The 26,464-nt window shown below is 38.5% G+C and overlaps 1 protein-coding gene across 1 annotated transcript in view; it reads left to right on the forward strand.

Annotated features, from left to right (window-relative positions):
* The window catches only part of cdh8 (cadherin 8), a 95,636-nt gene extending 87,632 nt beyond the window's left edge, over positions 1-8,004 (forward strand). Inside the window, 4 exon segments of the mRNA XM_029461690.1 lie at positions 1,149-1,270; positions 1,981-2,098; positions 5,448-5,699; positions 5,856-8,004. Of these exon segments, the coding sequence (XP_029317550.1) occupies positions 1,149-1,270; positions 1,981-2,098; positions 5,448-5,699; positions 5,856-6,349 (986 nt within the window). The 3' untranslated portion in view covers positions 6,350-8,004.
* Positions 8,005-26,464: the final 18,460 nt, after the last annotated feature.

Raw genomic sequence — 26,464 nt, forward strand, 5'->3', positions numbered from 1 at the left:
GATAGCTAACGTAAGCTAATGTTAGAAAATGCTAACGATGCTTTCATTTCTGATGGTGTCGTAGAGAATCTTTGGGAAATGAAGGCAAATCCAATTTGCTATTATTTTGTAATTACAGTGCTCGCTGTTCAGCAAAACATAGTATTGCTTTAAAACCAGTTTTAAGCCACATATTTTAATAGTTGACATTGTCCACATTACTGATTTAAAAGTCTTGACTTGCTGTCAGCAGAAAACCTGACTGCTCAGGAAATCTTAGGTTTATCCAAACCATGAAGACTGCACTTGCCATTCATTCTTCTTTTAAGGTGACAGTAGGGGTTAGCTTCAGGAAACCAAATACATACACAACAGAGAAAATTAAAACACAAAAGTGTCATTGGCCAAAGTGGTAAAACCCTCTTGGGGCCACATTAATACATAATTGCTTTAAAAGTTGGCATCTGCACTGCTGATTAATAAATACAACCATTTACGGTGACTCTCGAAAGGGACTGTCAATTACCAGTGATGAATAATTCCAATCAAAATCTAATCTAATTAAACTGCCTTTTATTGTCTTTTTAGACTTCAGTAACCAATGACTCATTAATATGCATGTTTTAACCCTCATGTTTTAAACATTACAGTGTACAGGGGATTTTCAAAAGCTCTTTGAATGGGAATTTCTTCTTTCTTTTCTGTCGCCTAGGATCCTGTTTTGCATCGCTGATACCAGCTGAAATGTAGATTGATGTGGCTTATCATCTGTCCTCCCATCAGCTCAGGAAATGAAGGGAAAAATAAAGATGGAAAATAAAGGAAATTAAAACTAGGTCACAGAATTTACCTGGGATGTGTAACCTTGTTTTTGCTTCAGGTTTTATATTTTGCTCATTGTCTTTTCTTGTTTATCTCCTCTACCTATCTATCTCTCTATATCTCTATCTTTCTATCCATCTATCTATCTCTCTATATCTCTATCTTTCTATCTCTCTATCTCTCTATATTTCTATCTATCTATCCATCTTTCTATCTCTCTATCTCTCTATATTTCTATCTATCTATCTATCTATCTATCTATCTATCTATCTATCTATCTATCTATCTATCTATCTATCTATCTATATATATCTATCTCCTTTCCCCTATTTCCCACTGTATATTAGGAAACCACAGCCAGATATCGAGGGCAATCGTGGCCATCAGAGTAATGGACATTAATGACAATGCCCCCGAATTTGCCACCGAATACGAGGCCTTTCTGTGTGAAAATGGGAAACCTGGACAGGTAAGGAAAGAAGTGGCTCATTCATCAAACCACTGATCTATCTTTCTCTCTCTCCTTTTCTTTCTGTCTTTCACTCCTCCCCTGTAATGATTGGCCACAGTGAGTTATAGCCTATTTATTTCACTGGGAAACTACAGAGGTGGGAGTACAGTCCCTTTTTTCCCCACAACAGTCCTCCCTTGACATAGTGTGTGCGAAGCAAAGGGGGGATAAGAGCGGTCAGGATTGATCAGAGTGGATCATAATTCAAGACTGTCTTTCATGTCCTCCTCCAGATGGCACAATGCTTCCCACAGCCAAAAAATCTGGATAAGTACTTAGCATTCTCCTTCTCATCAATCGACCTCATTCAAGGGACAAGTGTACGTACAATAGGAAGCTTTATTGGAAGGAAGGGTAAAAAAAAAGAAAGAAATTCTGAATTCTAATTTCCAATCAATCATAAAGACATACAGCACGATAAGACCTATGATGACAGATTATCAGATAGAGCCAGGAGCCTGAAAGTGTGCCAGACTAGACAGGACCTCATTGATAATAATCTCAAACTCCAGGAATGAATAGGGCATATATTTCATCAGGTGTGATACAGCCAGTATTAGACTGAGGCAATCTGTGGTAGCAAAAACAGAGTAATGAATAGGATGCCTCCTCTAATGACTTCCAGCCCTCCTTTGTATTAACTTCTTGTCGCTCTGTTTTCAACACAGGTGATCCAGACTGTCAGCGCGGTGGACAAAGACGACCCAATCCAGGGCCACTACTTTGACTATCGTCTAGTCCCGGAGATGCTCAACAACCCCAATTTCACCATCAAAAACAACCAAGGTGAGCAACAAAGGAAATCGCAGATAACTCTTTTGTGGCAGAATGAGTGAAGTTTCTCTGAATTTCTCTAATGGCTTTCTAGTCTAATCTCTAACCCGTGGCGTGTTAGCCGTACTCGAGATGAAATCTGGTGGATCAGTGTAGCTCACAATTAGCAGATGTGAAATTGTCTGGACACCAGCTTCTTTTTACTCCCCAGTGCGTTTTGAGGGAAACTAAATGAATGGGATCCAAATGGCTTTTCCTGGTAGTCTTGCAGCTCAATGTAGGGTGACTTGCTTCCTTGAGCTGTTGCAGTGTGGCAGATGGTACTACATTTATTTGCTAAATACTCTGATTGGTTTATTTGGTTTTTGCTCTGTCTTTATTCCATTCCTCTTCTCCTGCCTCTCCTCCATAACTGGCTCTGAACAGGCTGTGTTCATTATGACATTGTGTAATGTTTTCAGCTTGGGGCAGATAATATTCATATGGTACTAGCCTTCTGTTTCGACGGAGAGGCTGCGGGCTAACTTACTGCAAGAGTCCATAAAAATCAGGTCATCAAATGGGCTAGCCACTTTTTTGACAAATAAAAAAAACCCTTTGAAACAGGTACATTAGCAACCAAGAACATGAGTCATAATCACAGGCAATGCAAACAATGCCTTGGCTAAATATATGTATATACTTATTTTGACAGGAAAGGCATAGAATGACATGCAAAGATCCTGTTAGAAAATAGAAAGTCAAAAAACAAAGAAAATTATTTTAAAATACTTAGTCTTAGGTGTGGATGAACCTCAAAGTGTATAAAACATCCAGGTTCCTGAACCCTGCCCTTTTGTTGAGAAGACATTTAATAGTTTCTTAAGATGATGTAAGAGATAAAACCCCCACTATTAACACAGCTCTGCGTTAGTCCAAAAAACACATTTTTCTCACTTGCCTGAAACCACAGTAAAAATATGTGGTGGTTCAGCTCTATATATATTACATACTGCACCAACCACTTGTCTATGGTATTGCTAATTCCGAACAGAGACAAGAAGCCCATCTCTCCATATCCCCCAACACTTCAGTGACTATTTCTATCTGAATCGGCAGCTGTGGGAGACACTTGAGTGAAGAGCGTCAGGCTCCTGTGAGCCTCAGTGGGCTGTTTTTGTTTGCGATGATGGGTCTAATTGTAGGGATTCTACAGTGAAGAGGTTAGAGGCTGCACACACTGAGGAAGATGGCTAAGGTTCTGACCAGCTGTATACAAGATCACAAGCACTCCGACAACTGTTCAGCAGGCGGGCTCGCAACAGAGCCGAGTATGCCATTGAGACAACATACATTATCCACGCTGCCAAGAATGATGGCCGATAGATAATGATAGAAACAATTTTTACTTGAATTGTGTTAAGAAACTTGCACAATTCAATATACTTTGAACCTACAGCCTAACTGTGTGTTGTGTGCAGCTTATGGCCACTGATAAATAAATATATATGTTATATGACCGCGCCACTGTACTACGCACACTATCTACGTGGAGAGATTATATATTTTTTGTATAGCTGATTGAATTATTGCATTTGAAACTTATTACAATAGGATAGGGAACTATGAGTCATAGTTCAATTATTGGTTGACAGTGACAGAAGCCAGTCAACAGCCGTGACAAAACACAAAAAGTAAAACCGGCTGTGGCTTTGTAGCTCGTAAAATACATGTTCTATTGCAGGTTTGCTTTTATTGTGTCTGTTGGACCAGTTGTCAATCTCCCTGTCCATCTACTAAGAGGCTTGGAGGCTAAGAGTAATTTTTTGTGTATCTCTAAAAATCTTTTTTTTTTTTCTTTCAGCAACACAGTAAAACAAATATTAACAATCTAAAAAATAATTTAGACAATGATTTGTAAAAAATAATTAATTTCAGTTGGACTTAAAGCTCAGTCTGAATGCAATATTATTAGCGTACACTTTACTTGTGTTAATAATAACTAAGAAAGAACCAATTATTGACAAAACAATCCATACAATTAGTGTGCAGGGAAAATAAATCAGATACAATTTTTGCTTCTGCCTCTGCCCGTCCTTGGGTATTATATTAGTATTTAAGTCCTACTGATTTGGCATTCATGCATGTGCTGAGTGTAGTTGCTCACATAATCTTAAGAGACTTCAAAAGTGCAGAAAGTTTTTCAGACTGTTAGTGTCACTTCGGCTGTCACTGCCGTCATTTAGAACTTCCCACATATTAAGTTATTTATAGCGAGAAAATTATTCAAATTAGCCTTTGCTTTTGTTATGGTGACAATTAATATTTTAATATACGCAGTTTTTTCCTCATCAGAATCCATCAGTCACTAGATGACAAAGATTAATATTCCCTAATATATAAATGATAATAAAAAGAGCATTCTTGTAACTCCAGTAAGTTCAATGTGTTTGAAGGTTATCTGCACACCTCTCTCTGAATAGCAGACTTTCTGCGGATGGGCTGACGGGCAGGAAATGTTTACTTCTATTTTTACCATCAATAGTTTAAAAAGAAAATGACCTGTATACGAGGACAAGCCCTGATGGTTTACTACAGTAGTGGATACTTGCACACTCACTATGCACTGCTGAATGATCCAAATGAAAAAGGACAGGTTGGTACTCACAAAGCAGAGCGTACCACTTTGTGGCAGCATTCATGAGAAAATAAATCTGAGCATATGTTCACATGAATTACAGACTGTGCAAAGCAAATAATTCTATCATGAAGCATCACATGTTTTGATTAAGTTTGCTCTGTCAATGCGGATGTTTCAACATGGCGCGTCTCTCTATCAAATCTATTTTCCCTCCCTCTTCAGTGCACCCTCAACCGGAGAGACAAAGGTTAGACTATCAGAAATCTTGTATGTTTTCCTTAAGATCAGCAGGAGAAGATTCTTATGGGAATGTGAGTGTTTGATAATGTGAGCAGCGTAAGGAGAGCCAGCTAATGAGCAGACAGCTTTGATGACACAGAAGTGTCATCAAAGAGCAGCTGGCACCTTTCTGGGTCGACATGTGCCATCTTCTAAGTCAGTGTCGCCTGCCGTGGTCCCTTCATATCCTCAGCTTTCAAAGGGGACTAGCAAACTCGGGCTCGCCTTGCTTCAGAATTCCCAAATTGGACTGTCGAGAAAAAGGAAGGTGTCTGAAATGCATCCACGACATTGGAATGCGAGAGTGCTAGAAATCCTAGTGACGAATGATATGAAATTAGTTTACCCTCATGCTGTACTGATCTTCACACAATTTAATAATAGAACTTCAGTTTGTTGCTACCATGAATAATAATGGCTTTTTCACACATCCTCATATCTGGCTTTACCTCTCTCTGACAGACAATTCAATCAGTGTTTTGGCCAAGCATGATACCTTCCGGCGACAGAAACAGGAGATGTACTTCCTGCCAATCATTGTGACGGACAATGGGAATCCACCGATGAGCAGCACCAACACCTTGACCATCCGAGTCTGTGGATGCAGTAAGGATGGTATTGTCCAGTCCTGCAACGTGGAGGCCTACGTCTTACCTATCGGCCTTAGTATGGGAGCTCTTATTGCCATCCTGGCCTGCATTATACTGCTGTTAGGTGAGGTATTTCTTTGTTTTGCATTATCACATTATTACCATAAAGTTGTTTAAGCATAAACAGATTTAGATGAACACTTTCATAATCTGCCTGTGTCAAAGCTTGACCTAGACTTTTTCTTTCTTTCTTCCTTTCTTTCATCCGTCTTTCTGACAGTAATAGTAGTACTATTTGTGACCCTGAGGAGACACAAGAATGAGCCTCTAATTATAAAGGACGATGAAGATGTAAGGGAGAATATTATACGTTACGATGACGAAGGAGGTGGAGAGGAGGACACGGAGGCTTTCGACATCGCAACACTGCAGAACCCGGATGGCATCAACGGTTATCTACCGCGCAAGGACATTAAGCCCGATTTGCAGTTTATGCCCAGGGCGGGCCAGCACTCTGGCCCAAACGGTGTGGATGTGGACGAATTCATCAATGTACGACTCCATGAGGCAGACAATGATCCCACAGCACCGCCTTACGACTCCATCCAGATCTATGGATACGAGGGTCGAGGATCCATTGCTGGCTCCCTCAGCTCACTTGAGACGGCGTCGTCAGACTCGGACCAGAACTATGACTATCTCAGAGAGTGGGGCCCACGCTTCAGAAGACTTGGGGAGCTCTACTCTGTGGGTGAGAGCGACCGTGAGACCTGACCTTTGCTTTGTTAGAAAAAAGACCTTTCAGATTTCTTTTCTGTCCACATACTTGTGTATTAAACGCTAGGGGGTTTGCTGGCTTTTAGAAACAGGTGTTTAAAAAGAAAAAAACAGTTAACAAGGGAGGCCACCTTTTTGTATTCTTCTTAGAGTGAGGTATAGCAGTCGTCATCCACTACGTCAAGCGCATTGTAATTGTTGAGCCAAACAATGTCTTTATTAGGAGATCTATGATTCTTGTGGAGTGTAACTTAGATTCCGTTGTGGAGTGTCTAGCAGTATTTTGGGTGTTAGTCATTTGCTGTGACTGCCAGTAGCAGAAAAACCCTGGGATTGCTGGTGGTTGCCTGATGAAACAGAATAACGGATATCGTTGGGTTCTCTGAAGCTTGAGCGGACACTTCATGCTCCATGGACAGCAAGCTGGACCTCAGAAGCTGCAGAGGGGCTCTTGTTTCATGTCGCTCTAAGTCACCCAGCTGATCGGTGATCTGAATCAAAATGACAATGACAATGAAAAAGCAATATATGGTCTACATTACAATGATGAATGTATGTATGATTTGAAAAAGGCAAAAAGACAAACCAGTATTGGCTTTAAGGTGAATTTGTTATAATTTGATATGTTCTCTGGTGGCCACATTTATAAACTATCTAAAGCCCAGAAAGGCTTGCTTTATACAACTCTTTGTATTTACACGCTAAAGGTTAAAGTGTTACTAGCCTATTAAAGACTGATGTGAAGACAAAAAAGAGAAATGTAGAAACTCTGAGGCCTTCTTTTTACAGAAGCAACATTAAATACAATTGTAATCTACTGTTTTTTGACAAGAGATGTGTTGATTCTTCATTATTGTTCTGAGTTTTGTATTTCTGTTCTTAGAATCATTTTTTCTGTGCTGACAATTTGAAGTGAGTGTGTTTAGATTATTTCACATTCAGCTGTTTTTTCAACCACTTGAACACTATTTCATAACAGCCAAACCATATCATGAATTTATTGCAGTTGATAATATAGACTAGATGTAAGCAAGCAAACAAGAGCTCTAAGTTACTATAACAATACAGATGATCTAATTAATTGGGACTGCAGGAATGGGACCTTTCTGACACATGCTAATTCTGTGTAAAATATATCTCATAATATATTCCGAGATACAGCCAGTGAGCGTCTGAGCACAATAGTCCAATTGATACCTGAGTATATGTGACTCTCTCCAAACATCAAATCTCATTTAGGAAACACAGATTGCATTAGCCCAAGAAAAATTAAAACACAAATCCAGACCATGTGCATATTGTGCTTACACTGTATGATATCAATAAAAAAGACTTGTACTGTACATAGAGTTACTGCTAATGTCATTAGCTTTCAATGAGGTGGTAGGTTTGTCTCTGCACGTTAGCTCTTGCACATAATGAGAATTTCAATGGCACTACAGCTGCGTGCATACTCAGTTTGTACTGATACAGTATTATGGCAGTTCTCGGTAGACTAAACAATATATATGGAATAGTCCTACATGCAGATCATATTTTGTACTGTGCTTTAATGCTTATAAATGTGTATGTTCAATTATTTACTCCCTGTACTGTAATCTAAGATACCCTGTATTGTTTCCTACTTTGTGAAATATATTTTTATAAATATTGCTGATTGGGTGTGGTTTTTCTTTTAAACATAATGGGTGGTTTACTTGTCACTTAGCCTCTGAACATGGTTGTATAATGCCTTATGTGGCTCTGGAGAGAGCTGTCTAAAGTTTGAGAAAATAACCCTGATGATGTCATAGTGATGTCATCAGGGTAATCTGGGAATTGTTTTGTAGGCTACAAACAGAAAGCCTGTATTACAAATGTGAGGTTTAGAGTTTGAAAGAGTTTTCCAAAGCATAAAGAGCATCACAAGTTGCTATTGGTTGCATTATGGGAAATGAGTGAAGTGATGTTGGAGCTTGAGCTAGGGTTAAAGTATCAGGCCCTCTATCAGATTCCCTCTACTTTATGGAAGTAGTGTATTGCTGTAAATTGCCAGAGTTGGCCTTTAAACAAGGTTTACCTTGTAATGTATTGCTGGCTCTGTCTTGGTCTTTGGTGGTCTGTTTATTCCCATTGGAAAGTAGTTTGACTGAAAGGGGAAAACACAAAAAAGTAAATAGCAACATTTTATCACAAAACAGCTCCTAAAGAAGCCTTGATAATCACAGAGTAATATCCAACAATGGATTCTACAAAGCAGGAAGCACAACTGGACCCAATGTCCAAACAACAGGAAGGCTTTGATGAATCTTTTATGCGTCATGAAACAGTGTCATAACGACAAAATAAAACCAGCTACATGACTTTTCCCAGACTGTTCTTCACTTCATCACCTAGCATATATTCTAGCTCTGTGCGGCTTGAACGCTAAAAAAAAGTCTGCTTCAATGTCTTTCCTGCAGCTGTAGAAAGCACAAAATGGACTTTTAACCCACTTGACTCAACAATCTATTATTACAGCTTTACAACTGAACATGTACCCCAAAACAGCAGCAAGATAGGAAAACACATCAACATGGAGGAAAAATACAAGTCAAATGCTTATCATTTCCCCCTGCCAGCAGCTTTTCCTTGGTTTGAAAATGTCTCTGATGTTGAAGGCACACTTTCATCCCTAAAAAGTTGCCGTTTTGCTTGTTCAGAAAATAAACTGTAATAAAAAAGTGCTTTATCAGTTTGACATTATAAAGTTGTGACAATTTAATTTTATAGGATATAGCTAACAGTGCTGTTCAAATAACTTGCAAGATTAAACATATGTGGCGCTGTCACACTGCATGCAACAGAGCAGTCCTTTCAAATATGGTCACAATAAATCATACATATCATTCTAAACATTAAGATATAATTAGATTCATACAACCTAATCTGTCTATCATTATCTATGTCTTATCAAACTGGAAAAAATAAGACTTGAGAATCATTGTGTATTAATCCTGATTGTTATTCCCAAGAGAGTATGCATCCAGGGAGATAAAAGTTTTGCATGAGAAAGGCCTTCATTATATTAATTAGTCTGGTATGTGAATTGTGGTGTTGTGTTACAGTAATACTCATGTGCCCTTGTTATATATTACATTTTTTATGAGCAAAAAAGATTAGATGTAATGCAATTTTTATTTTTATTTTTTATTTCCTTTTTTATTTATTTTTGAGAATGTTCTCCTCTTTGTTAATCTTGTTGAAAGATTAGACTTCTGTTCGGCTTTATCTGATATTGAGGTTTCTCATAAATGACAAAAGCTTTTGATCGTATCAATTACCGGCTGTGCCTCACTGAAGTCATAAAATCACACAAATCCACTTGCACATGTGCCTATATATAGAGCTTGCAGTACACAGAGACACACACACACAATATAGATAGGGAATTGCTCTGCTTAATTATGTGCTTGGAATGAAAACAATATGGATACTAGTCACAAATACATTTGATGTCAAAGATCTGAAATATCAGTCGCTTATCATCCGATTCCACATTGCAACATACCTTCCATTCCAAACTTGCCGAAGAGGTGTTGGTGTTTCAAATGCCTTTGCCCTCTGGGATTGGAAGTGATGTTAAACCTGGAGGCTGCTATCTTTACGCACCTGATCCATTAGTCCAAAAATCAGCTATGGAACACATTTTACCGACTGATATCTCCCGCTAAATGATAGCACAAATTGTTTTCCGGAATGTGCGACCCCGGCAGGTCAGCAGACTCATTTGTAGTCAATCTCCATGCACCCCCACTGCTGTGTATGGCTGCAGGTCTAACAGAGGTTGCCTAACTAAACAGTAAATCAAATTATATTCTCACTTTTGTCACGTAATGGAAGTGTCCCTCGGGTGACAACCTTGCACTTGGTGTTCCCTGCTGATATTTGGCAGATTTTATAAGGCAGGCTTGTGGCTCCGGCTCACGTAAAAACTGTAATTACTGTTGCCTGGCAGAGATGCCCTCAATTACAAACTTTGGTGCATACAAATTAAGAAAGCCACTTTCTGCTCTGGATGTTGAAATATGGATATCATGGGTTGCTATGTCGTACTCCATGTTTGTTTGTTGTTGTTTTCTTTCCATATCTAGCATTGTACTGTTATCATGGCTGGATGAACTCCTTAGGGGGACTCTGTTCCTACCACTCTGTGTATTGCATGTACCCAGACCCTTCAAGCGGCTATCACAGCAGACTACGTAAAACAGATTAAATATATTTTAGCCTAAAGCTCGAAAAACCAACCAGTCCTCCCGTGCTGGTCTACCTGGCCCTAGGTTTGCTGTGTGGCAATTACTTTTTGGGGAATTTAATTGAACACTAATTTATTTAACAATACGCACAATGCAAGCAAATTATCAACATAAGTAATAAAGGACAAAAAACGAGATGGGCCCTTTCAAAAGTTAATAATTAGTTAGTTAGTTAATAATGCAGTATTTGTATATTTTCCCAATGACCGTAATCATGCACTTCCAGTTTTTACATTTATTTTCATATATAGTAAATTGTATTTGCTAGTAAAATAATACAAAAATGGCATTTCCAAAATGAACTAATAAAAGTCTGATATTCTCCTTCACTAACTCTCTGTTAACTGTTTTAACTACACACCTTTCTATAATAGTGTTAAAATCTTCATGATAAAACAAATAGCTCATGGGGCCTGTTGCGTAATACAAACAGTTTGTGCATGCAGTGGGAGTAGAGCCAGAGAAATTAATTTGTTTAAAATGAGTGAAAAAGAGAATGCTATTAAATCTAACCACCATTAGCATGCACATTTTGATGTTATTAATGATGGGCATGACTGAACATATTGAACTTAAACCTAAGTGCATCTCCATGTCTTTAGCCTATAGCACGTTTCATACAATTTTTGGCACAGACAATAATCACCTGCTTTACTCACACAAAGAAAAAAAAAGTTGTGTGAATGCGATGATTAGGTGGAGAGATCTGATGAAGTCAAAAGGTGCACTTTTTTTATGATTTCTTAACATTGGCGAACCCGACATCGCTGTTTTGGGTTTGACTTGAGTTGAGACTCTGAGAGGGAGTGGTGTTATGTTTGTGTTAAATTGTGTCAATCAAGAGACATGGCTGGGGCGCATGGCTGGGAGGAGGTGGCTAGAAAATATTACTGCACATCTGTTCAGAACCCATTAATTGTGCAAATACGAATAATGAATTTGTATTTGTTAACACCTGTACTGGGAAGATGCTGAATGATTGCAGATAATCAACAAATACCGCTTACAATAACTATTATCACTACGAAGTACTCCTGATGTAAAGCTTAAATAATACATTTTCACTGTCAATCTCAATGGTGAAATAATATCCATGACTAGATACCAGCCTGGTCTCCTAAAAGTTAAGCTGCCATACAACTCTGTCAGAGCTCCGTGCGACTATACACTATAATAGAAGTACCGGTCGCCGCCTGGGTCCGGACTCGGACCGTGGTCCGTCTGTTAGTGACCCCTGCTATGTACTATATTCAAACCCCAATAAGCTTCCAAAACGCTAGCTGAACGCAAGCTGTACTGTAGAAACACATTCAATAAGTTACTCCTCCGTCAGGGATAATATTAACATAGGGTAGGAATAGGGTATCCACTCGTTATCAATAAGTTGGCTGTAGGATTCACCGTCAGCCGACGTAGACTATATCTAACGTACCTCTAACGTACTCACGTACTGTAACGTAATTTATGTGTAACGTCTGTATAACTTATGAAGCACACGTTGGGTACGTCTGACAAATTTTCATATACGGCAGCATACGTTTCTGTCATACGGATATATGTGACAGGGCCTTAATCAAGCAGTTTTGTTGCTTTTTTGTTTTGTTTCAATTGAAAACTGCCGTGGTTAACCACAATACTTAAAACTGCGATCATAATCTGGGGGAGAATACATTTCCCCTCAAAACGTAATTGAGAATGCAATTTAATTGTATGGGACATTATTTTGTAAGACACAGGGTCGCACTGGAAGTGAGATGGACAGTATACATTTCCTGTCATGTCCTCTCTCCTTTTAAGTCCTTTAGCATTTTCATTGTAATTATGAATATATGAACATTTTGCACTAATTAAATTAACACTGACCAAGTGAAGCACAGTCTTTCTGGAGCGTTTGGGGCCCCAGGGGGTCTTGGGTCCTTCTTTTGCCTATAGGAAAATGTATTACAATATTTCCCACTTTATGTGTTCTTGAATTCAGCAATGACTTTAATTAATTATATATATTTAATCTAATTCATAGTACTATTCAAAAAGGCTTTGTATTAGTAAAAAGTAGATCATTAGCCTCTACACACACCTACATATAAATGTATTAAAAAAGATTCCCTGTGCAATTTCCCTTAGACAAATAGTTTTCTTACCTTTCCTCTCAATAACAATGTCCCAAGAGAATTCACAAATAAACACATTTCTTTATTATATGAATTTATTCCCTCATTATGATTGAACTTATTCAGGAAGAATAACCTTAACTGTAACTTTTTTAATTAAGTTCCATCAAACAGTGTTTACATGTCTAATTTAGTCCACTTTGATCTTCTGCGAGGTTGCTGCGAGAAATGTTGCTCAACATCACTACAAAAGAAAATCAAAGTAAATAGTGTGATCAGGTGCAGCTATATGTAGTCCAATGGGTGGACTTGTCTAAACAAAGGATAATGGAAATCATCAAAGATTAGAGGCGTGCTGTCTCAAAGTTTGTTTCACGAGCGGACAAATCATTTTGGGGCCCATTAATGTTCTTTACTAGAAAAGATCACACTAATGGTCCAACCAATCTTGTGTTTTCACCATTGGTCACTGAACCGCCAAACACGTAAACACCATATGGTTGCAGCTGCTGGTCCAATTCATTCTGCTAGCAGTTTTCAAAGTTTTGTTGACATGAAGGACCATGCGGCCAAAGCTAATTCGCAAAGTTTGACATGCAGTTAAGCCAAAGTTAGAACTTTTCTTTTCTCACATCCCTTGACCTATAGCAACCTGTAATTAAAACCACAATGAAGTCATGTTTTTATAATGTAGAGGAGAAAGCAAGCCAGCTGCTAGAAATCCAAAATAAGTGTCAAGTTAAAAGACAATATATGCTGAATGTTTGTCCCAGCATTCTCAGCCGCCGAGCAGGTGGAAATGCAGGTGGGTGGGGGCCAGTAGGAACTTCGCTGTCTTGGCATTGTAGTGGGTGTAAAGTTATTGTTCCAAACCACAATAGTACAGCCCTGAAATAAAGAAGTAAAGTAAGTAATATGTGCACAAATTCAGGTATTTGTTAAAATATTGCTTTTCAGTTACAAATCTATCCTTCCCCTGGAGCTATATTATGCTAATGTTGTGCAGAGGGGAAGATAAAACCTCTCTTATTACACCTTTAATTTAACACCAATATGTTTTTGTGTTCTGCTTTGTAGCGGAGGAGAGGATAGCTGTTGTTTTGATTCATTGGTCGCTAGGACGGTGGTCCTAATCATGCACCATGGAGTGTATAATTGACCCCCCCTTGCAATTAGCATGAATTAGCACCTCTGTTGGTGGATAGCACAGCCAGCAGAATTGCACCATAACTGTCCTGCCGTTTCCGCGGTGCACCGCTGTCTCGGCTTCAGCCAAATGACTGCTGGGACATAAATCAGTTCCTGAGCCGGCTGGTCTGATCACAGCTGCTCATGGGATGAAGGAAGCTTGGCCCTGCTACACTACAGTGCAAGTCCCCTGAGCAGATGCATGGGGTTGTGTTTGGATTATCTTTGTTTGACACTACTCTGTTGGAAGTTTTTTATAGCTGGTTACGTTTCACAAAACATCTTTTCAGAGAAAACACCCTGAGAATACGAGGCTTCATCCAGGATTGTGATTGTGTTCTTTTTTATTTGAACCCAGTAGCTATGTATGCTCAGAAATGGCCCAAACTCTATAAATAGAATGACAATGTATATGACTAGATGCTTGAGTCTAACTGTGTACACATAAATGCTTTTGCTTAGAGGGACAGTTCACCCCAAAATCAAAAATACATATTTGTCCTCTTATCTGTGGTGCTATTTATCAATCTAGATAGTTTTGGTGTGAGTTGTTGAGGGTTGGAGATACCAGCCGTAGAGATGTCTTCCTTCTCTCCAATATAATGGAACTATATATATGGCACTCAGATTGTGGTGCTCAGAGCCCCAAAACAATATTAAAAAAATGTTTCTTTACAGAATCGTGATACAGTTTGCTTGTTATCTTGAGTAACCGTCTCATGAAAAATATACGCTACAATTCTGTTAACACATTGTTAAAATGACCAAATACCATGAAGTTCAAACATTTTTAGGCAAGTGTCATCTCCATCACATAAGCCAGGTGCAGGTTTGTGACATGATTCTAATGTCAATCTGAATACATAACACAACAGATCATCATGCAATAATAGCAGATTTGAATCTTGTTGAAGTCTATTAAAAAGTGTAAGATTTGTAACATAGCCAATATTACACTGTAAACATGATGAATAACAATTGGTTATTACAAGGTTTTAAATGTACTTAGATTCTATTTTTCTCTGTTGAATTTATGGCTAAAATCTAAGCTTTTTATTTTATACCTTAGCTTGGATTTTATGAAAAGTGCATGCTATTTGACCTTGTATTGTGTTAAAGTGATTAAAGCAGTAAGCTGTGAAAATGTATATGATAAAAGCATGTAAAAGAAAAGCAATGTTATTTGGTACGCTTCCCTATTTAGTAGGCTGTATTACAACTACCACACACAAATATTTAACACTTCTGTGTTAATCAGCCTACATTATCCGACTGCCTTCATTAGCCTCCAACAATATTTTGCTTTCAGAACAGTTTTATTCGTCATTCATCTAACAAGGCGTAAAAGGACACCTTGAATATCATAATGGGCTTTAATTGAATTTTAAAATGATAAGATCCAGCGTGTTTTCACAGAAACAAATGTCTGTTACTCTATTGCTATAGCGATACTTATAGAGTTAGAGCGTGGAGGTTTTTACAATTGCTATTGCGTCTAAACTCATGGTGTCTGGTAGGTTGTGCAGGGAACAATACTGTGTAACATGATGGGTACATGTGGGTTATCAGCTTTATTTCTCTATTTTGTTTGTAACAATGTACAATAAAGTAACATGTAAACAAGAAACAGGCATGGGTACCGTTATTGCGTATGTAAAAACAATAAGTAATGATAAGGTAATCATAAAGAAATGATGCTTTCCCAGTACAGCACAGGGTGATGCATCACTTTACTGTAGGGGATAAACACAAAGTAACTAGTCCGTACATAAAAAGGAAGTATTGATTTGTTGTTGGTTATATGTCATTTAGCAACTGATTGAGAGGTAATCAGTAAAGATTCATTAAGGTATTGGTCAGCATGTAGATATCTAGGAACTAATCATCTGGTACATTGACTTGGTATGTTGCAGTCTGTCAAGTACATCCCCAATAAAATATAATATATACATCTGAATATAGCATTTTCCAATTCAGACATGTGGGATGTGCTGATATTATTTGGGTTTTTAGGAGAGTTGTTTGACATACAGTGTATTCAGAATATGCGTCGCAGTTTGCGACACACGCCCTATTGCCTCTTTACGGCGAGCTCTGTTTCACTGTACACAAACCAACTAGAAAAGCATGCCCAAAAGAAAAGCCAACATTTCTGCGGAGAAACACGCCTACTTTTAAACATTATGAAAGACTTGGATATCAACAGGTCTTTGCATATACTGTATGCAAATATCGCAACGCCAACCTTTTCAACAAGGTGGTTGAAGGAATGAAAGAGGGAGGCTGTATTCGCACGGTGGAACAAATCCGTCCAGTGGAAAACTTTGAAAAATCCTATTTTGACGGCTGCATGTAAACGGAAATATTCATTTTCATTGGCCATGTAAACAGCTTAGTAGCAATATGGTCTTTTTTGGAATAAGGGCAAACAATGTAATATTTTGTGCATGTAAATGTAGGAAATGTAATTTATTCAGGAACTAATTCATTTAGTGCCTCCTAAGATCCAGTATAAGCAATATGTTATTGTTAAAAAGCATCTGAAGTTAGAATAGACAAAGTATATATTGTTGGAGTTACTCGGGCCAAAATGACTTAAACCATCATTGTCACTTCACATTGTGATGTACTGTGTGAGGAGTGTATGTTTGTGTAAGATCTTTGCCAGAGAACTATTTAGATCTGCCTTTTGCTTTCAGTTTAACTTACTTATGTGACAGATGGGAGCCGTTTGCTATGTGGGCAACACTTCCACTGCGAGAAAGTTTAGGTAAATCAAAGCAAAGTCAATCAAAAGGCCTCTTCTGCATGAGAACTTATGTGACACCATCTGAATTTAAACAAGCGCAACAGAACAGTAAAAGCCAACAAAGTGTCAACGTTCAAGATTGATGCACACAACAAAGAATTAAAATGGCTCTCTTGTTAGCAGCATGGTTGTCAGAAATGGTGGTCAGTCCACTGCTTTGGTCCATGTAGAAATGTCTGGACAGGTATGAGAAGGATATTTACTGTATATCATTTTGAACAAACATTCAAGGTCCCCAAAAGAAGAATTCTACTTTCCTCCAGAGCCTCCATGAGGTTTACACTGTTAGATGTTTTATTGAATTGTCCCGACAACTACTGGATAGATTGCCAGGAAATTGGCACAGATATCCACAGTGCCAAGAGGAGTTTACATCTAGCACCGTCATCAGGTTAACATTTCATTTGTTCAATACTTTGGGACTAATTATGACCAAATACATGCAAAACTGATGACATTCCCATCAGCCCTCAGATGCACAAATATTAGCATGCTACATGGTGAAGATGGTAAACCCAGTGAGTTTCTGAAAATGAGTCGGCTATGTCTCCCTGCTCTGTTGCATTTATACATTAATATTTCAGAAAGGGACTATGAACTATCTAAATGTGGTAAATCTTTCTTTACATTCCTGATCTCCTTTTTGAACATGTGAACTATTTTTACAGGCTGTATGTATATATTGATGTTCCCTGGTGTGAACTCCTGTTGGTTTAAATATTATTTACCCCCCCCCAAATGTATTATTCATCCTGAGAGATGATTTGATGTGGGAAATGAAAGAGTTGGCAGGCTTCTCTGTCCAAAGCCTCTGGTAAAAAATGATGACTGCTACTAACTTCCAGCTGGGCTCTGTTATAACCGATCAATACTATTAAATTCAAATCAAAATCAAAGTACCCAAATCAAAGTCTTAGGCAGGAATGGATAAATGAATAGCCTCTCGCTCTCTCTTCCTCCTTCGCACACACATGAATCTTCACACATCCATCCACTCAAATAATGTTTTATCTAAGTAATTTATTTGTAACATTGCTGCTTTGCACATTATAATCCACAGACGCGTATGTTTCAAGAAGCATGTCAACTCCAGGTTGTGAGCTCTTGTAAAGATGTTGTCTCTCTTGCCATCACCTTTGATCGTGATATGCATATTTCATGGCCAATGTAATGTCAATGAGTCCTAGACTAATCCACCTCAGAGCCACAGGGAGCACACCCAATGATAAGGGTGAGTGAACTCAAACAGACCGAGATAAATATTGTATTTTACGAGAAGGGGATAGAAAGACACGACGGGGCCAAGGGACACAGAGTCGGCGGGAGGTGAGATATGGGGAAGGATAACCAGAGAGAGAAGTATTTGAAGAAGGAGAGAATGAGAGACAGACACAGACACTGAGAGATAGAGAGGGGGTGAAATGAAATAGGGCTTTGATTATTGCAGGCCAAACGTTGCTGTCAAGAGACACTGAATGCTGGTTGAGCTGAATTTCTGTCAAGTTTACACTTTCCTTCCTGTGTTGACCCTGACAGCATATAGTATTCAGGTCACCAGCAGCTTGTTCCATTATTGACTCATCTCCGATCCATGCATCATTAAAGTCAATTAACTTCCTCAAACAATCTTGAATTGATGAAACAGACTGAAAGTTCAAAAATGTGATTTGAATCTTTTATAACCGCTGCATGTTTTAATCATTACAAATATGTTCTCACACCAATATGGCCACTGGGAGACAAATTGAAAGACACCCCGGTGAGCTAGCAAATGGCTCATACCTATCACGCAACAGAACAGCAGGGGAGCACAGGAACCGAACAAGCATGGCAAACATTAAACGCATTCATAGGAAGACCGAACATATGAGGTTTACTAATTTGCCAGATGCATAGGTTTCATTTTTCCCCACTTCACACTTTCTCTATCTCTCTGTAATAGCTGGAGCTTAGAAAGAAAGAAGGAGCAGCTCAGTTATGCATTCACATGGAAATGCGTTTGATTCTTGCAAGCTTTTGATGCAGATGACTTTTGCCTCAAAGCGCCTTGTCCCAGCCCCAGCTCTTTGGAAGTGATGTGACACTGGATAAATGATTATGGGGTCCTCCATCCCCCCGGCAGTCAAGGGAAGAGGTTATGTGTTAATACAGGAAGAGAGGTTGTATTTTATGTCCAATGATTAGCCTTCTTAGACCTAATTATGTCCCTGGGGACAACGGCACTCCTCTCCTCTTCGCTCAAAACCTTTTTCCCTTTTCTGCTTTTTCCTCCTCCTCTCTTACTCTACTAACCACCCACCACCCCCTACCTCCAGGCCTTCACTTTCTCTCTCTCAGGTAATAGACAATCTAGATTCTCTTCTCTTTCAACTTGAGCAGCATGCATTCAAGGACCATTTTCCCCAAGTAACGCAAGTCGTCCTGAACCATGTGTGAGTGCAAGGGAGAAAGAGAGGTAAGGATGGGCAGACAAGCCGGAGAAAAACGACATGAACATCGTTGTTTTCTGGAAGCAACAGAGAGGAAGAAAAGGGAAAAAAAGAAAGGCAAAGGGAGAGAGAAATTATTTCCACTACACTGAAACCCTCCTCTCTTGATTGTGCATCAATCCCTGGCTATCGCTCAGCTGCAGATGGAAGTGGAGGGAACCCGATTCAACCTCAGTCTGAAATCTGAATAAAACATGCTCTCTGCTTTACAGTTCAAGGCTGCTATAAAGGCATACAGGGTCGTCTAAACTTCTCGAAGTGAGGCTCCCACTCAACGGATGCCAATTTGGCATGCTGTTATGAGTAATAGGAGTATGATGCTCTTCAAGTACAAGCACAACACCTTTGGGGTGATAAACTGTGTTCTTTTGAAACACATTATATACTTTGTTGATGGTTTCTGAAAGTTGAAATGTCTGTAATCCAGGTTTGTTGACGTCAGGGGGAAAGAGTTTGAAAGAAGCATCTTATTTATATGGAAATATAATGGAAATCAAGTTTTTAATGCCCTGTTGTCATGCACATATTAAGCTTTTCTCGTGTCATATAACATCACGTTCTCATTCCTACCTTGTCACATACGGACGCTCAGTTTAGGAAAAGTTCATGTTCTGGGGTAAAGTTAGTACGATTGTTACGTAAATCAAGACGTGTACGTGGGATAGCTAAAAAGTCAACAGTTAACTTTAGGTTACGCTGACTTTTAACCTTAATATACATTACAACAAACATAATGTACCCTAAGCTTTAACTTATGATTTTCATTATACCTTGAAGTTATAATTCTTACAAATATAAATATGTCAAATCCCATTTGTGATACTATTAATGTTCAGCATTTTTGTTTAAAGTCCATCCAAACACTTGCAAACATTGATACATGGGTTTGAATTAGAAGCTCATATCATTATGACATTTATATTTATTGAAGTACTACAGTGTCAAACAACATTACCCTCTTTACTTTTATATTGAAACAATGCGACACGATGAATGAAGAGTCCAATAGGTGTTTACTGCACCGCTGTTGCACAGGTAATCTGGGGTCTGTTTTATTATAATGTTCTTGCAGTTACCATCAGTGACCATAAGTAACCACCAGTTGGCAAATCATCCAGGATTGATAGACGATTAAGAATTTAAATGTTAACAGTTTAACAGTAGTTTAGTTAGGTACGGATGTCGCGGGACCTGCTTCGGTCTACTATCACTACTATGTACCAAATCAACAACAGTACCAAGTTTCTCAGAGTATTTTCATATACTATCATTGTATTATTTAAAGAACATTCACATAAATTAGTTGACGGAAGCCATTGCTCGACTTTTATGATATTTGCTTAAAAGCTTAGACACTTAGAAGCCAAACATTGACACATGTGTGCATCTCTGTGGATTTCCCGTTTCAGCAGAAGCCCATTTCAACTCCCTTTCATTACTCTACATTTATAAAGTTCAAAATGAAGTTAATCTGTGACTGAGTGAGCAAAACATCTTAGTTTGTGCATTTGGAAAGAAATTCTTATCTCCAATGGGTTGAATAAATAGTGAATGGGAAATGTGTAACACTCCCCTGACACCAATAACATGACATGAAGTTGCGATAATTGCAGTTTGATTGCTTTTGAGGCAAAATCTTATGAATCCAGTGATTTGTTTCATAGCTGGAATACAAAAAAAGGGAAAAAACAGAAAACTCTGATTTCAGACTGAATTACGACGTTCATCACTGTGATCATTGCACAAGGGTAAGTGACACATAAAAAAAGCACAAAGAGTTTAGCTTCACATTTAAATATTAATTGTGTTCTTCTAGGTCTAAATGGCACACCCGCTGTAAATGCAGCTCTGGGAGTGTGCGTAGGGAAGCACTAACTGATTACTTAGATGACTGCAAGATGTGCCATGAATTGGTGTGCCATGAATTGGTGTGCCAGGCGGCGGAGCAGAACTGAAGTGAGCGTCCACTGATTGGCTAAGTGCACAAAGTGCTTGTGTTACTGCAGTGTGCTGCTCTCCATACACACTACTTTTCAAAACAGAATCCGTTTTCAATTAGTTTGGAACGCATCTGTGTGTGTATGTGTGTGCATTTCAGGGGGTCTAGTAAGATTTTTATGTCAAGCATAATTATTAGAATGGCAATAAAGTGGTCATTTGGGGCAATGTTTCTGATGAGCTTGCATCTGCAGTGGACATTACAACTGGTGACCATAGATAGGAAAATGCATCGTTCACACTTTCTTGTCTTAGTAATATATTATTTTGTCTTAGGGACTGTAGGAAAATTGCAAGGGTGGGGACGGGGTTAAAAATTATATTTTAATTTAAAATGTTTAGAGTTTGGAATATTTACCTCCCCACAAAAAAAAAAATCTCAACCCTGTATGCAAGTTTACTATGTTAATGCATCCAGTTTACCTAGCATTCCAGCTGCTTACTATTTTTAGTACCAATAGCTAGCAATAATTAACAGTAATTAGGTACGTGGCTCAGGCAGCAGCTCTGTCATTACCGAGGAGCTTCAACGGCGTAACATGTTCACTTCACCCATTAGCAGAACAGGAATGGGTGTGATGAACATGCATTATGCTATAGGTTAACTCTATGTGATCCATTTAACTGTAGCGTAGTTCTGTTATAATGCAACAAAAGAGCAGAGGTGACTTTTGCTTAGCATTAATGTCACGCTTTTGAGGCAAAACAGTGTGTTTAATCCCTAATAACCATACATACCCACATCTACTGTACTCTCTAAACTGACTGATTAGTCATATTGTGAAATGTAAAATAAAGCCTTAATATAGAGTCATGATTATTTTGCATAATACCCCATTATGGTGCATGGCACACACAAAAAGCCTGATTTAAACCCTTTTCTATTCCAACCTCCCCCAAAATAACTTTTGCACAGTCCCTTGGCTAGTTCTGCACTCACAGAAAAATGTAATGTTCATAGCAACTAACATTTTATCAAATGCATACATACAGAGAATGGCGTAGGAAGAAACAGACACATTAACCCTGAATTATCCTGTCATGATCAATATGTCAAAGCTTTGGCCTTGGATTTAATGATTAAACTGTGCTAGTATATTAGCTTGATGCATTATAAATCCAATAGCTTTGTCTGCCAGTGTGAGTTTTCCATAACATAAATGATAGTGACATAATAGAGGTCAAGCAGAGTATTTAGTCTTAATTTTCTATGGCATTGTTAAAAGAAAAAAAGCCGTTAATAATATTCCTCTGTAAACAGACTCTGAACGTCTTCATGCTCCTCTCTGTTTCTGTCTACCACTGCTGTCTATAATTAAATGGGGTGAAAGAGCCTTGTGTTTCATTTTCATGTGTTTCAATTTTGTCAGCAATTTTCACCACAATGCACCCATTTGAATTTCAAATGATAAATGAAAATCCTGCTCTTAGTGAAGTAATTCCATTAAAAGCCCACATTACGGAAATAAAGACAAAAACATACAGTATGTAATTGAATTTTCTGCGTTTGGTTTCTCATAGGGACCACAGTGGATGAGACCGTCTATCGAATTTACTAATATTTAAGTGCCTCTTCTTTCCTGAAAACCACATTACTTTGTGCATAAATGAGACATTTGCATGCAGCATTTCCTCTAAAATGTATTTCCTTTTCATTTTACCTCGCCTGCATATATTCGATATTTAGAATTTATTTCCACAATAACCAAATCACTGTCTCTAATCGACCACATATTTCTTCTTCCCAAAGTTAACAGGCTTAATAAGGTCAAGTTTTGTGAGTTTCAAACTAACAAACACCTTCTCCGTCCCTGAGAAGATTGATGAAGCCCATAGTGCATGTTTGAATAATGTGTAAGACATGACAGAGGCCACTGCCAGGGGTTATTTGCTCCTGGCATGTGTTTGGCTGCAGCAGTGGCAGCCTTAACAGGGATATGGATCCCGGCCTGGGGAGATGCCTCAGCCTTGCTGTGGGATCATTATTCCGATGGACAAAGCCTCGGTTATAAATAGGTTCATGGAGGTCTGGGCGGCACACTCTTTGTTTTCAGACCGTCCCTATTTGTCTTATTGATCTGAATATGTGTGGCCACAGAGCGGCTGTAAGGAGGAACTAGTGGAAAGATGGTTTGGTGCTGTTTTTATTTGTAGTGTGATTTGGAAACACTTATGTGCTTTATGACTAAGTAATTGTGTATATTATTTTACTATTAAAGATTCACAAATCTATATTTTGTACTATCAGTGATGACTATGTGTAATGTGAAAGATGTTGCTCATAGTGACAAATTCACAAAGCATCATCACCCAACTTCACAGCTTTTTTAGCTTCTTTGAGTACATTGTTTTGGATATTTTAGGCCCCGCAAACTCAGCTGTTTTCTCATCTACCCCGTTTCCAGTCGCAGCAAGCAGCGGTTTTAAGCAAAAAAGAACAAACAAATCAATGTACACCATCTGCCCAGCAACAAACGGCAGGCAGAGAAACCATGTATTTTATTTCACTTTAGTGAAATGGTTTAGTAGAATAATAAAAATCAACATAATTAAAAAAGCAACTGTTCAGCTTTCTGAGGCATTTTAATGTTGAGCTCTATCCCATTATAATCAGTCTTGTAGACACACAGTGCACACACACACACACACACACACACACACACACACACACAACGCACTGCCAGCTGTGATACTATGGTGAAGTCGCCAATGTGAGCGAGAAGTTTTACAACTTAGCTACGTGTACTGTCACGTGTATACTATACTTGCTTTACTGCAGTGCTAATTTTGTTAACGAAAACTGTGATGAAATATGTCTTTCATTAACATTTACTTTCTATGACTAAGACAAGAAAATTAAGATACGTCACCGACGTCATTAATCACTAACTGTGACGATAATAACATGCTGTCCAACAAACATGTAAATAACAAACAAATAAATTATACTTTACAAAAACCACACACACACACACACACACACACACACACACACACACACACACACAGAGTCAGTCTCTCAGATAAGTGGGTGTGGTTAACCCCGTGGAGCATCATCACTAATAAACTCAGTCGGGAGGATTCGGAACGAAGCTGCATTCTTAATCAATTAACCTGTGTTTTTCATACAATAATGAGAAGATAATAGCTTATGTGATACACGGTTTTACTAAAATGAGAAAATGATTGGTTTTGGCTGGAACAGATTGACTGAAATACAATAAAATCTGATCACTAAAATAAGACATTTGACAGAGGACTAAGACAAAAAAACAAAACAAAAAAAGACTAAAAGTTTACTAAAAATATTATGACTTTTTTTATCCACAAAAACTAGTCAAAGGGACAGTAACACATGCAGGATGCAGGAGAATGGCCCTTTTCTCACATAGAATGGAAGCGAAGAGGACAGGAATGTTCATTTTATGAGCTGCCGTGCCCTAAAATTATGAAGGATAAAAATGACAAATATGTGACTAAAACTAATAAGCATTTCCTCTAAAGAGCTAGCTAAGATTAAATCTAATATAACTGCCAAAGTTAACACTGCTTCTTTGTAGTGCCTGACAGTCAGGGCATAATAGCTGGCGTCCCTCTCAGTGATGGGCTGAGCAAAAAGTCTGTTAAAGTTATTAGACAAACTGTCCACTGTACATTTCTTTTTTACTGTGCATAGCTGCTTTGCCCAATTTGACCTGCCGTATTTATGTGAGCATGTATTTTTTATAAAGAAAGGGATGATTGCACAATTTTGGCTTCCAAAACCATCATTTAAATTTAATAAGTAGAGATGCTCGGTGTAGTGTCAGTACAACACAGGAGCACACTCGTGTTTAACTTCTGAGCTCATTTGTGATGCCATACTTCCAAAGAGATGGAATACATGTTGCCTTAGTCTAGCTTTCTGTTTACAATTGTTTCATTTTTAATATTCAATTGATAAATGTGTAAAGGTTAAAGATGTACATAGACGACATCAGAGATGTATTATGACAAATAATCCAAATCTACAGTGTTAGTAGGGAGGGGGTGTCTTTCAATTTTGCAGCCCTAGTTTAAATGGTTGCAGCTTTAAAAATCAATGAAGAAAAGAAAGAAAACCTTGGTGGTATTTGTGAAAAATGTACTTCTAATTCTAGCTTTCCACCAGTGTGTAGAAGAGTAGGTTAATTTCTGCTGCGCTGCATGGTTTCAGTGAGGGCTGAAATCACAGATGTGCTCTACAGGGCTCCACATTGTTACACCGGCGTCAGCAACTTTCCCTACCACCTAGCATATGTGGAAACTCAGCTTGGAATGCATCCATGAGGAAGAGAGCAAAGGAAGCTTTGCTGACCCCAGACAAAATCAAATGGAGGGAGGTGAGGGATGAAGAGAGGGATGGAGGAAGGAGAGCACTGTAGTGTAGTTTTTCTCTGAACATGTGCGTGTGTGTGTGTGTGTGTGTGTGTGTGTGTGTGTGTGTGTGTGTGTGTGTGTGTGTGTGTGTGTGCGTGTGTAGTGGAAGTGGAGGCTTCCATTTTCAGAGGATTAAAATGTGGCTTTAAAACTTTAACAATACTCTGTCTATTGACAAAACGACCACGTTACCGTCAACTACATACCCACGTTCCACATATCACACACTCTCAGTTGCATATTATGTAGGAGCGCAGTTAAATAAAGTGACAATTACATAAGCCTGTAATGCTTTATGGCAAATGGTTACAAATCCAACTTGATATGTCATTACGATATAAGAGAATGCATAAATAATTGGCTGGCATTGAACCTTGTTAGAAGCATATTAATTACCCTTGAGGATATTTTGACCTTTTGCATTTAATTATCAAGGCTGTTTCATCATCAATGTATACAATCACACACTACTGTAGTAATTCTAACATGATGTAAACAATTAACCAAGCTGTCCATCCATGCTAAAGCTGATAAGTGCTCTGCTGCAGTAAAGCAATAGCGATTTTTGTAATATCTCCGAATCCCTACAGACTTCTACATAGATGTGATATAAGGATCCATACAAATTATACAGGTTAGCATTCAACCCATTGCCTTGTCCATGTCCGAAAGGTCTTACAAGCTGCGTTTTAAACAACTAAACTGGGAGGAGCTTAACCCCCCCAACAATGAAGAGTTCCAACAATAACACAGACGAAGACAAAAACATATAATGAGAGTCAGTGAACGGGAGACGCAGCTGTACCTGCCAAACAAGTTAAAACTTTATGCAAGAACCTGGCCAA

The sequence above is a fragment of the Cottoperca gobio genome, chromosome 3, assembly GCF_900634415.1.
Source record: "Cottoperca gobio chromosome 3, fCotGob3.1, whole genome shotgun sequence".
Lineage (NCBI taxonomy): Eukaryota > Metazoa > Chordata > Actinopteri > Perciformes > Bovichtidae > Cottoperca > Cottoperca gobio.